General features: G+C 40.1%; 1 protein-coding gene across 1 annotated transcript; it reads right to left on the reverse strand.

Annotated features, from left to right (window-relative positions):
- Positions 1-1378: 1378 nt before the first annotated feature.
- On the reverse strand, positions 1379-5318 carry arl13a (ADP-ribosylation factor-like 13A; the record flags this gene model as incomplete). Its single annotated transcript, XM_080035189.1, has 10 exons — positions 1379-1428; positions 1544-1660; positions 1750-2005; positions 2366-2474; positions 2577-2782; positions 3183-3288; positions 3417-3669; positions 3772-3842; positions 3985-4101; positions 5299-5318. 10 exons carry the CDS (start codon positions 5316-5318, stop codon positions 1379-1381), a joined length of 1305 nt encoding a protein of 434 aa, XP_079891315.1.
- Positions 5319-12434: the final 7116 nt, after the last annotated feature.

The raw sequence follows: 12434 nt of genomic DNA on the forward strand, positions 1-12434 counted from the left end.
GCTGTAGCTCAGCTAACCATCTACTCACTCACACATAGTTTCACACTGTCATTATTACCAACTACTTCACTTATTGATGATAACACGAACCAAACAGAGCTTATAGTGTACATTACTACGCTACAATACATCTAAGTAGGCCTATGTTATTTCCTTTTTCCCCCTTCAGATCAGATGCAGATGTAGGCCTATAGTTTGAGGTTGCCAGGCAACCAGAAAAGTCACTCCACCTGGGTAAGAAATTGTTCTGCACAACAACAGCTCAGAAAATCATCAACATATCATGTCGTAGCCTGCTACATATCGTAAAGCACACTGAGGCAAATTGCCATTTGTGATATTGAGCTACACAAATACATTGATTTGATTCGTAACCAGCCAAATTAACAAGTCTAATTGTGTCATATAGCCTACTTCAAAAGGATACAATACGGAAATAGCCTATTTCAAATATTATTTTAGTAGCCTATTTTTTGTGCTAAACTAGGCTACATCAAACCACAGACGTAATGTTTCTCTTGAGTCAATTTTACAATTCCTGTCATTGCTAAAGTCATACTACTGAAGGGATATAGGCCTAACTGAACATATATGCCAACGATAAAAGCTGCAGCAATAAGAGTCTAATCTGTTGTGCCATCTGGTAAATAAAGAGTTTCTGCAGACATAGCCTAGGATCTGAAATGTGGTTTGTGGGAGATAGTCAAAATGAGTGGAAGGCTGCCATGGAAGAATGTCTTGACTTGGGATCACTACATTTTTGGGGAGAAACAATAGAACCCAGCTTATCGGCATAACTTCTGATAAACAATCATGTTCCTCATTTTTTTTTTTTTTTTATCCAAATAAACTTAGCCTAATTTACAGTTGCTGTTGTATGCAAACATACAGGCATGCAAGCGGTGACAAGATGTTTATTGTACAGTTTCATATAATTGTTCATCACTTCAACAGTGTCCCATACTCTGCCCCAGTAGGCTACACTATTAGTTTATTATGAATTCATTAGGCCTATTGTTATAAAAAAGGATACAGTTAAAAAATAAATTGTGGGTCCCTTACAATCAAGACAGTAGATTTATTCAAACAAAATCTCCCATAATATTTTGGCAAGGTACACATATAAATCTTTAACTTAAAAAAAAATCTTCATTTTATGTTGTATGTTTCTATTATTACATTATCACACAGACCTGCCCTTCATTACACAATGGAAATCTGCAGCTTCACTCCAAATGTTCAGGAATCAGGTTTGAAGTAATAGTCTTTAGAAAGTGATAAAAATATAGCAGTCCAAAGTGAAAGCTGGTGTAGTGTGTACTGTTGCTTTGGACCACTTCATCACACTCAGGTCCAAGGACACAACCAGGTGTCACTGTCACTGATCCTGACGTTCCTTCAGAGCCAGTATTGCTTTTTGGTAAAGATCTATCAGGAGACAGGGTCATCTTTTAAAAAAAAATGTAAAAGCAACAATTTCATCATCGCAGAGTCCAACATGAAATGTGTATTTGATTTGGAGGAAGAAGTGGATGAGGCTCACCAAAGGTTGCAGACAGGTCCACAGGTTGAGAATAGCCCCCAGACATCACCTCTGTGTTGATCTTGTTCTTCCTTTTTACTTTGACAACTTTTTTCTTCTTCTTCTTTTCCCCTTTAGCTAGACAGAAGACAAAGGCAATGTTATAGACATAAGTTTTGAAACCTAAAAAAAATAAAATTATAGGGTATTAACAACAGATTTTTAACCTTTGAGCGCAGACACGTCATTGTCAGGTTGTTCTGGCACGTCGACAGTCTCTTCTTTCACATTTGTTTTGCGTTTGGGTTTGGCTTTTTTCGGGGGGATCAGGGCGCTGCTGGCTTTCTTCTCTTGCTCTCCTTCGTTTGTGTCACCCTCCTCTTCCTCCTCTTCATTGGCTTCCTCTGGACCTTTCTCATCATCGTCATCGACTTTAATCGACTTCTTCTTCTTGGTCTTGAGCTTCTTTTTCAGAGAAGTCTCCTGTGAGCAAAACACTTGTGAGTTTGTTTATTGCAACATTAGCTTCCATTTTTTTATCACATTATTATATAGAAGACTTCACATTCATAATAATTAAAAAGAACAAAAAGCTAAAATACCTATAGGTTGGGGTTAGAGTCGGGTAGGGTATATAGCTGCAGCGACTGATCGATTAGTCGATCAAGAAAATAATTTTTGCATGAATTGTGGTGATCAGAGATGCCACAATTACTTAACTCCAGCTTCACACATGTAAATATCTGTTTGTTTTTTTAATTACATGTTTTATGATGTTATAGAAGCATGGGACTTCAAAGAATTGTTAGTTCGTACAATAATAACATGAAGATATTGTCCAACCTTTTGCAGCATGTTTCGAATGGGTCGCATCTTTCCTTCACTCTTGGTCTTTTCCTCTTTGTCTTTAGGCCGATGAACCTGGCGAAGATCTGACTTGCTGGATTGTGAACTGAGGTGATTGATTGATCAAAAGTGATAAATCAAGCTTAAGTTTACGGTGATCAATGCAATCTTTGTGTTGAAGAGAGTGAAGTGTTAAGACCTGTCTTACCGTTCCCCCTTGGTCTTTCTGCGCACTTTCTCAGTTTTCCAGGCTTTTTCACTCTCTCTTGGTTCCAGAGGACTCTTGCTGTCCTGAGCAATGCGAGTACACAGCTCTGGGTAATCCAGACAAACAGCACGCAGCAACCAGCGAAGGCCTCGTAGAGACTTTTTGTCTGACCAGCGCCTCAGGTCCATTAAGGCTGAACATGGCTCCTGAGAGGGAAACGGGGAAAACTTTTATTTTTTTTCTGTCTACCTGCATCCCTACTAGGTGAATCAGCAATTCTGGAGCATGCTTGCTGTCAAAATATTTGAATATCTCCTCACGATCCGTTCCTGTAGGCATGGTGTTGGCTCTATAAACTGGCTTGCTCCAGTGTTCCCCCTTTGGTAACATATCATTTGTTTAGTTGACATACCAGTTTACAAAGCCTAGGCTGTGTATTAACACCAGATTTATTTTCAGCCCACACACAGTATGGGCTTGTAGCAGATCGTGGGGAGATATTCACTGATTTTGACAAAAACTGATTTCTCCAGAATCGCTGACTCCATACTACCAGCAATAGATGCTTGTTCAGCGTGCTGTGGTGAATTTCAGAACAACACTTACTATATGGCAAAGAGAGCGGCTCTTGTTGACTAGCGTTTCAAGTGACAGAATCTCAATCAGCTCACCTCCCAGCAAAGCATTCATTTTGTCCTGTTTGTTAGCCAACCTAAAGAGAAAAGACACCAGTGAGTCACATTTTTAACTTTATCAGGCACCAGATGGCACTGTTTGCTCAGCAAATTACTGTAGGTTAGATCACACTTGTAATGTATGTATAAAGTTGAACATAATTACACTAAGATGGGTTTTCCTGCCACTCTTGGTTGCTTCAGCAGGTCAGCAAGAACCTCCTTGACCTCCTTTATCCTCTGCCTGTCAGTGGAGTCCACCACAAAGACGATCCCATGGGCCTCTCCACAGAGCCCCCTCCAAGCTCCTCTGGACTCTGCCGATCCTCCCACATCCAACAAGGTGACCAGGTAGTTCTCTACTCTCAGTTCATTTCGGACACAGCCCTGAGTGGGCCCTGCCTCCACACCATGGGGGACTGAAAAGGACAGGAAGAAAAGCTCAAGTTTATGATTTGTTGGTTTTCTGTTTTAAGGTGCTGTAGGAGGGACAGTTAATCAGTTTTTGAATGAACAATTACCTCTTAACATCCCTGTGATGGACGATGTCTTTCCTGCTTTGTCAAGTCCAACCACCAGAATGGTCACTTTCCTGCAGAGAGGTTTGCACAGTGTAGAATTTTACACAAAGGATTTACACATACACAGGATTTTACATTGGGGGGCCTTATCCACTGTGCCACGGGCACCCCCAATTCCAAACCTTTTAACGGTTATGTGGTTTTAAAGATTACCTGATCGGCTCTTGTATTTTGGAGATCCAAGTGCAGCAGTTGCTCATCAGGTTGAACATGCTTACTTGTGGTGAGAAAGGTGAGCACAGAGGCCACCATCTTCTCTGGAACTGATACCTGTAGACAGATGGTCAACCTTAGTAAGACTTCCACATAGACAAAACAGGGCCAGTCAGTTGGAGGTCATGGTCCAGGGCACAAAGTGCATTGTGGTTCTCTTGAACTTCTGAGACTTTAACAGATGGTTTGGCACCCAGGCAAAGCTTTAGCAGCATAGTGTCTCTCTGACTACCCAGACTATAAACTGTAATCAAGCATGTTTTAGCTCACCTTGATGTCAAATCTGCAGTCAATCTAATTGCAAACATAGATATTTTCTTGTATTTTTCTGTAGCTTTTTACTATGAACCTATAAGTAGTCCTAGTCTTGTATATCCCATGCAGCAGCCGGTGTGTCTGGTGCAGTCAGACACACTTGTGCTAAAATAAAATACTGTCTGTTCTTTCAGTCCTTTGTGCAGCGCTTCTGTTAAGGCTCCATAATCTGTTAAAGCCAGTTTAGTCTGGCCTGCTTTGACAGTGCTGTTTAGAAGCTGACCCATATTGGTTTAGGCTGTAGGATATGGTCGATTTCAATGTTTTGCACACGGCAGCATTTAAGACATTTAGATGGAGGGAAGAAGAAAAAATGCACCTTTTGTTGGAGATGCAGTATGTACTGTATATGCTGTGTATGTGTTTATATATAAATATATCATTTAACTTGCTTTACTAGTGTTAAACAAATATAAAGCGTGAACATCTCCCATTACGGCCTTACACAACGACAAACAACAAACAGCACCTTCACTTGCTAAGAATAATTTAAAAGCGCCTCAAAATATGGATTATTGAGAGGTAATGTTCATAGGGATATCAGAAATCACCTGTACAGTGAGCAACAGGAGTATCAAAAGCAGAAGCAATAGCAAAGAAACACCTGTTGGTATAATCAGTGAACCTACATCAGACCTATAGTGAGTAAAGTTTGACCTACAGTAAGTAAAGTTTGTGTTAAAATATAAATAATCTAAATTATTTTTAAAATAAATATTACATTATAATACTGTACAAAAATCTATGCAGATTCAATTCACATAGACATTGAGCAAATAGTACACATGGGAGATAAAAAGCAGTGAATGAATAGCTTCAAGCAGTGCTCTTTAAATCGTAGAACCTGATTCTACTCAATGTAGCCTATGTCTAATATTTTTATAATTATAATAAGTGCAAAGTAGAATAAGCTAGTTGTCAAAATTTAAGAATACTTACAGAAGTAAGTCTATGTCCATTCATTTGTTTGGGTGCTCGTCGCTACTGACATCTCGCACCAGTAGTCACCCACCTGCCACAAAAGTAATCAGGTTTACACTAAGCCCATGCTCACCCCATGTGGGAGGTTTAACCTGGGAAATGTTGTGGTGGCATTTCAACCAATCCCAGAGCCCAAAGAGCCAATCTTTAACCCTATTGGATGGCATGTTTCTTCTTTAATGAGACCAAACAAAGGTGTGTATATCCGTCCAGCACATCTAAATGTGTCTCATGGTGTCATCTGTGATCTTCTGTTCCTGTTAAAGTCTGAGAGTGGTAGCATGCAGAGCGCTTGGACAGATTTAGACCCCACAACGTTGGGAGATAATTACTATGCTGACGGCCAGGTGGTGTGACTGTGATGTACTTGAGACATGTTTACAGGTAGATTGGACCAAAGGCTTACTCACACACGTGTTGAATCATTTCACAACATGTAACATAAAATGGATTCTAGCTGACTAATAACAGCTATTTTGGGACTTGTGCTCTACTTTCATATGCAGGTTCATTAGTCAAAGTCAGCTTTATTATCAATTTCTACTATATGTGCCAGGCACACAGAGGGATCGAAATCACGTTTCTCTCCGACCCACGGTGCAAAACGATAAAATTAGATAAGATGAAATAAAAGTAATATATACAATAAAGAGTCTAAATAGTGCAAAAGGTAAGGCAAAACCGAACGGTATAAAAAAAAGTAGATCGATTGAAATGTGATAATAAGGGCATTACAATGTGCAGACTGTCGTGTATACGATTTTTTTATTTAATTTTAATTTTTTTATCTTAACATTTGGTAAGGGACAACGGATGAAAAATACTGTGGCTCATTTAACAGTGTTATTCCTGTTTAGTGAGAACAGTTCCTGTCAAATAAATTTAAATTAAATAATCAAATGTAAACTCAATACTGATACTAAACAGGGAGAAAAAATCTTTATATTTCTGGTTAAAACTTTCTGAGAATAAATCAACATAATTATCTGGCAGTAAATATTTATTTTCAGGTGCAACAGATCTTAACTTTAACCATTTACAGAGGATTTACATATTACAAAGGGACTTTACAATAATTAGGCCACTACAACATATTTGAATGCAGCACCACTAGATGGCCTCATAGTCATGAACAGGATAGTTATTGCCAGATTCGGTTGTAGTCTCTGTAAATGACATAAAGCCTATGTGTTCTCCTATTCCACAATCTAAGATGAATTCCCTCTGCAGCGAAAAGTATGATCACAACTGAACATACATCTTTTTGGTTTGCAGCCCCTATACACACCACTCCACAGCACTGATTATGTCATATCTTAAAGTCTACATTCGAAAACCTGAAAAGCTGATATAATGTGGAGTGGGGAGCAGAGCTTCTGCAGCTATAATGAAATCATACTGTAATAAATGGTCAGTGACAACTCTGAGACCAGGGCAGTTGTTTGTGTGCAGGCCTTATCTCATGATGTCATTAAAGCAACATCCAATCTGGCTCTGTCCTCCTCTGCTGAGTAGGCTCATCCCAGACGCTGACCACATCCCTGTGTCAGCTGACCCTGATGCACGCACGCACACACACACACACACACACACACACACACACACACACACACACACACACACACACACACACACACACACACACACACACACACACACACACACACACAGTACAAAAACAACTGCAGCTGCGGACCACACCCCCTGTCAACATTGCAAACATGTTTCAGATACCCCCTGACTGCTGATATTGCATTCTGAGTTACAGTCCGACTGCTTCTAGTTTAGCATACATACTGGAAACAGGGAGCAACAGCTAGTCTGGCTCTGTGCAAAGGAAACCTAATCTGCCCTCTAGCAACATAATTTGTTAATTAACACTATTTACGTGGCTTGTTAAATTGTTCAAACAAACATGAGATGAAGGGTCAATCTGTCTCTTTAGAGGTTATTTTGTTATCTGTCAGAGCCAGGCTCAATGTTTCCCCCTTCTTCTGGTCCATAGAAGCTAAGCTAACTATCTCCTGGCTGTAGCTTCATATTTATAGTAGGCTACTTAACTTTTCTTGTCATCTTTTGGCAAAAGTGGTCCAAAATGTTGAATTACTACTTTATGGATAGTTCAAAACAAAGTCAAAGGGGCAACTTCTCATGCAAGTCTTGAATTTGAAACGTAGACAAGCAGTGTAGGATTTCACTGACCTTATTGGCTGGCAAGACTGTGTACATGACTGGCGCTCTGTTATTATGTTTTTGTTGTCCACTTCCCCTCACTCAGCCTCTGCAGATTGAAGTCACTGCTTCACCAAACACATGCATTAGTAATGAAAAGCCCTCAAATCCATGCGTTGTGTCCACCCTCTTCACAATGCAAAGCTGGTGTTGCTGATGTACATTATAAATTATCTGATTAGACAGATAGAAGTCAGCATGCTATCTACTATCCTAGAAGTTGGTGCTCTTTCAGAAAGTTATTTCCTTTTTCAGTAAAAAATAAAATATGACCAGTTAGTAAAAACCCTTCATAAAGGAATCAGGTCGTGTTGAAAACATATAGTTTTGTGATGGAGATATTGAGTGTCACAACAGATTGGTTCCTGCTCGTGCACTTCCCAAACAGATAACCATTGTTTGAATAAGAAGTTGAGCAAACATCAAACCGATTCTGTGCAACCGGATCACTGACTGTTAATGTTGCTGAATGGGTTTAATAGTAATATGATAAGGAAATATGTGTGTAAAAAGGTGAATGAGAAGACAGAGACATTGAAGCTAATTTGGTCTTTGTGTGATTTGCTGCACCTGTTCACAAGCAGGCAGCCTGCAGGTCACCAAAACAAGACTATGTCCACCCTGCTGGCCGAAACTAAAAATGGACACATGGAGAAACTGATCTCTTCATGCTTGCTCTCTACTTAGATTTGGACCGCACACACACTGTATGCAATAAAAACTAGGTAACACTTTACAATAAGGGCACATTAATTAACTGTTAGTTAATGCTTAGTAAATGCTTTAATTAAACATTAATTCATAATTACCTAAGTGTTAATAAGTGCTTAGTAAATGCCTAATAAACATTAACTAAGTATTTACTAGCTGTTATGGTATGTAGCTGTTAACTAAGCATAGTTAATAACTAACCACACATTAACTAACCATTAATAACTAAGCACTAACCGTAAGTTAATGCTTAAATAGTATTAACTAACCGTTAACAGCATTACTTATTATTATTCAACAGTTAATTAATGTACCCTTGTTGTAAAGTGTTACCAAAAACTACAATGCATTTCTCACTGTTTTAGGAGCTGTAAATTTGGCTAAAGTAGTCCAGTGTTTTAAATTAAAATTCCTCTCAATTCTCAACAGACTAGGGCTGAGCCTGACAAGCCTCCGTGATTTCCACACCTTTTCCTCCTCTGCTCTAGTGGTTGTACTGTGGGCCTAGCCTACATGACACCACATATGGCTGCTCAAAATAGCACCCCCATGCTACAAACAAATGGATACTGTTTTAAAAATGGTAATATGTTATAATCCCCATCCACAAGCATTGAGCTTGTTCTCAATGCTGATAAAACCAAACTTATGGTATTTTCAAATTCCAAAAAGATTGTGTTAAATCAGAAAATGTTAACTTCCCAAGGTAATGAAATTGAGGTTGTAACTACTTACAAATACTTGGGATTTATGATTAATGACCACATCTCGTTTAAAACTCACATACAAAACCTGGTGAAAAAACTGAAACTAAAGTTAGATTTGCACTTTAGGAATAAGTCATGTTTCTCTCTCGAGGCCAGACGACGATTAGTCGAAGCTACCTTCTTGCCGGTTCTTGATTATGGTGATCTGTTGTACATGAATGCATCAGCTCACTGTCTACATATGTTGGACACTGTATACCATGGAGCCTTGAGGTTCATTACAAACAGCAGAGCCTTAACCCATCACTGTACACTGTACTCAAGAGTAAACTGGCCTTCTCTTTTTATGAGACGACTTAGTTACTTGTATGTTTTTATTTACAAGGCGATCTTAGGTAAACTCCCTGTTATTTGTCATCATATATATCCAGAAAATGTGTCCCCCATGCATTAAGGTCTCAGGACATGGTGCTCATGACTGTTCCTCAAGCTCGTACAGAGCTGGGTAAAACAGCTTTTAAGTTTGTTGCGCCGTCGTCATGGAATAACCTGCAGAAGCAGCTTAAGCTTCAGGACCTAGTAACTCTAAACTAATTTAAGGCTGTTGTTAAGAGTTTGAAGTTGGACTCCATCGGAAATTGTGAATGTTTTTAGTTAAGAATCTTATTTTTATGTTGTACAACTGTATTTAATATCGAACTTGTATTTTGTATTGTGTTTTATATGTAACTGTGTTCTGCTGTCCATCTTGGCCAGGTCTCTCTTGAAAAAGAGATTTTAATCTCAATGAGACTAACCTGGTTAAATAAAGGATAAATAATATCCATATTTTTATGATATACAGAAGGCTATATTCAACCATATTTTTTTATTTCACATGTTCATTCGCTTCATCCGGCCAGCAGTCAGTTAGCTTGGAAGAAAGGCTGGAAACCAAGGTAAGGTAACCAAAATATGTCTACAAGTCCCTCTTAAACCAACGGTATCTTCTTATCTTGGATTACTCCTATAGCCTATTGCTACTATACTGGTAGGGCAGCACTGGCTCAGTTAGAGGGGGTCGTCCACATCACACTGAACCCCAAAATGCTCCCTTCGGCTGGTAGCCTATAGGCCTAATCACCTTTCGTGGCTCCCTACACTTGGTTTGTAATTGTGTGTGTGAAAGGTGGTATAGGTTAGTTTATATATAGGCTACACAAATTGTATTCAACTCTCTTCTACATGATCACCCGTTTTCCTTTTCTATGATCTTTTTAACATTTGTAAAGCAGATCCACCTCCGTACTTTTTGATTAGGCTACATAATAATTAAAGCTCCCATATTATACACTTTTCGGTTATATTATACACCATATTATATGGTCTTAATGGTCCCTAATACGTTTTTCTTTAATTGTTTGCTGAAAAAAACTTTCAGATAATTTATTGTACTATGCTGATGTTCAGCTAATCTCACAATGGCCTATTTTTTAAAAAGAGCTGCAGCTCCCCTCGTAAATATACAATCTTTGAGCTCCCCCCGCCCCCTGTCCAGAAGCGAAGCCAGATACGCCTCGCCCTCTGTCTGTCAGGGCCGTGGACCAATAAGAAATAGGGGCAGGGACGTTGGAAGTAGGGGTGCGGGGGGTGCGGCCGCATCCCCCCTCACCACCGCCTGCACCCCCTCTCCGCCCCCCTACACTTTGCCCTGTGCTCCCGCGATTGCTCTGTAAACAATCTCATAGTCTAAGTCCTCTTTCCCATCTCCTGCTCCCTCACATCAACTTGACAGAGCATAACACTATAATATATATAGTTTATAGGCTATACAGTATACTATATAGGCTAGATTACATATGCCCGTCGCATTTCTTCACCGTGCCCAGGACGAGATTACGTTTGTGCCCCGCCTTCCCATGCGCACTTCGGTAGAGTCAGAGTGCTGAAGGGCTATAGGTTATCATTAAAAATCCAGTCTGCTAAGCGCCCTACCACAGGGGGGAGAGAGAAAGAGAGAGAGACGCGCTGACAGGATGCAACGTTCACCTGCGCACCTACTCCTCCAAGGTGTGTGCCGGTATCGTGCCAAGTAACTGCTGATAAGAATTGTGTCCCCGCCGGCCGGTGAGCGCGCATGCATCAAGTAAAGGCGAACATATTAACACTTCATAAGGTCGTAAAAAAGTCGGGTCGTCGTATATTCGGGGTCTAGTATTCGGCATCCAGTAACTGGAAGTGACTGCCCGTTACCAGAGCGGTCATTCAGCTTCAGGGCCTGTGTCCAACTTGTGTTCATTTGATTTTTTCGGGTGGAACCAACACTGGCTGTGCTCTCAGAAGCGGCGGGGGCATGCGTGTGTGCAATGGGAGAGAGAACGCTTCGTGTGGAGAGAAAAAAGAGGCAGGGGAAATCGCCAAAGCCAATGCAAAGCCTCGAGTCATTATGTTGCGAGTCAACGTATCAGAGGCAGGAATCGGCTGTGCGATGGACTTTTACTGTAGCTTGCACTGCTGAGGAGAGATTGCCAACTGCGCTGGCCTTTTACGCACCGCCAGGGCCGCCGTAATGTTTAGATATCATTTGCTTCAACGCCCTTATGATAATAAGAATGAGAGGCTTCATTAAAACGCTGTCCATGCGCTGTCTATGCGGTCGTTGTGATTGTAACTTTGTCGGCTGTAAACTGAAACTAACGGAGATCGCGGAAGCCTTCCCCTCGACAACGTGACGTGCACTGCCCCGGTTATCATTCACCGATCACAGCGGGGCTCAAGAATACAAATGTATGCAGAAAAGGAACAAATTGGTGAATAAAAATTCACCAGAATGCAGGAAATTAAGCATTTAATGCTCAAAAAATTCTGGGGTAGTACCCCCAGACACCCACTTATAAATTGTCACAACCCTATGTTTAATCAAAACCTACGTCCTTCAAATTCAAGATAAGAAAAAAAAGGCTATAAAGATACTTTGGAAAATTCATAAATGTTATTTTCTTTTATAGTTAGTTTTAATAGCTTAATTCTAATCAAATTATTTTAGATATAAATAGGCTATTTTATCATGGTTATAGATTGCTAATTTTACCAGTAGCCAACTGCTTTGTCTGCACCTCGACCAATTTACAGCACCCCCCCTAAGAAAGTAGTTCCAACGTCCCTGAATAGGGGTGTGGGCTGCACAGTGGAAGCTTCTGGCTTTCCAGTTTTTGAGGTCAGAAACGAGGAGAATTCTGACTGGAGTATATTGGGGGGGGAGGGGGGGGGGGTTTCAGAAAGGGGGAGAGTGAGAAAAGGAGAGATAGTTATTTTTTTATATATTTTGGCAGTCTCTAGGCACACCGTGGACCCATGGATATGTTAGAACACATTTAAAAAGTGCATTTAGCATAATATGTGACCTTTAAGTGTTGTATCATTTTGATCCACACTGTTTCCTAGGTTGTTGTTTTTAAATTGTTT

The sequence above is a fragment of the Ammodytes marinus genome (genome assembly GCF_949987685.1).
Source record: "Ammodytes marinus genome assembly, chromosome: 10".
NCBI classification, from domain to species: Eukaryota; Metazoa; Chordata; class Actinopteri; order Uranoscopiformes; family Ammodytidae; genus Ammodytes; species Ammodytes marinus.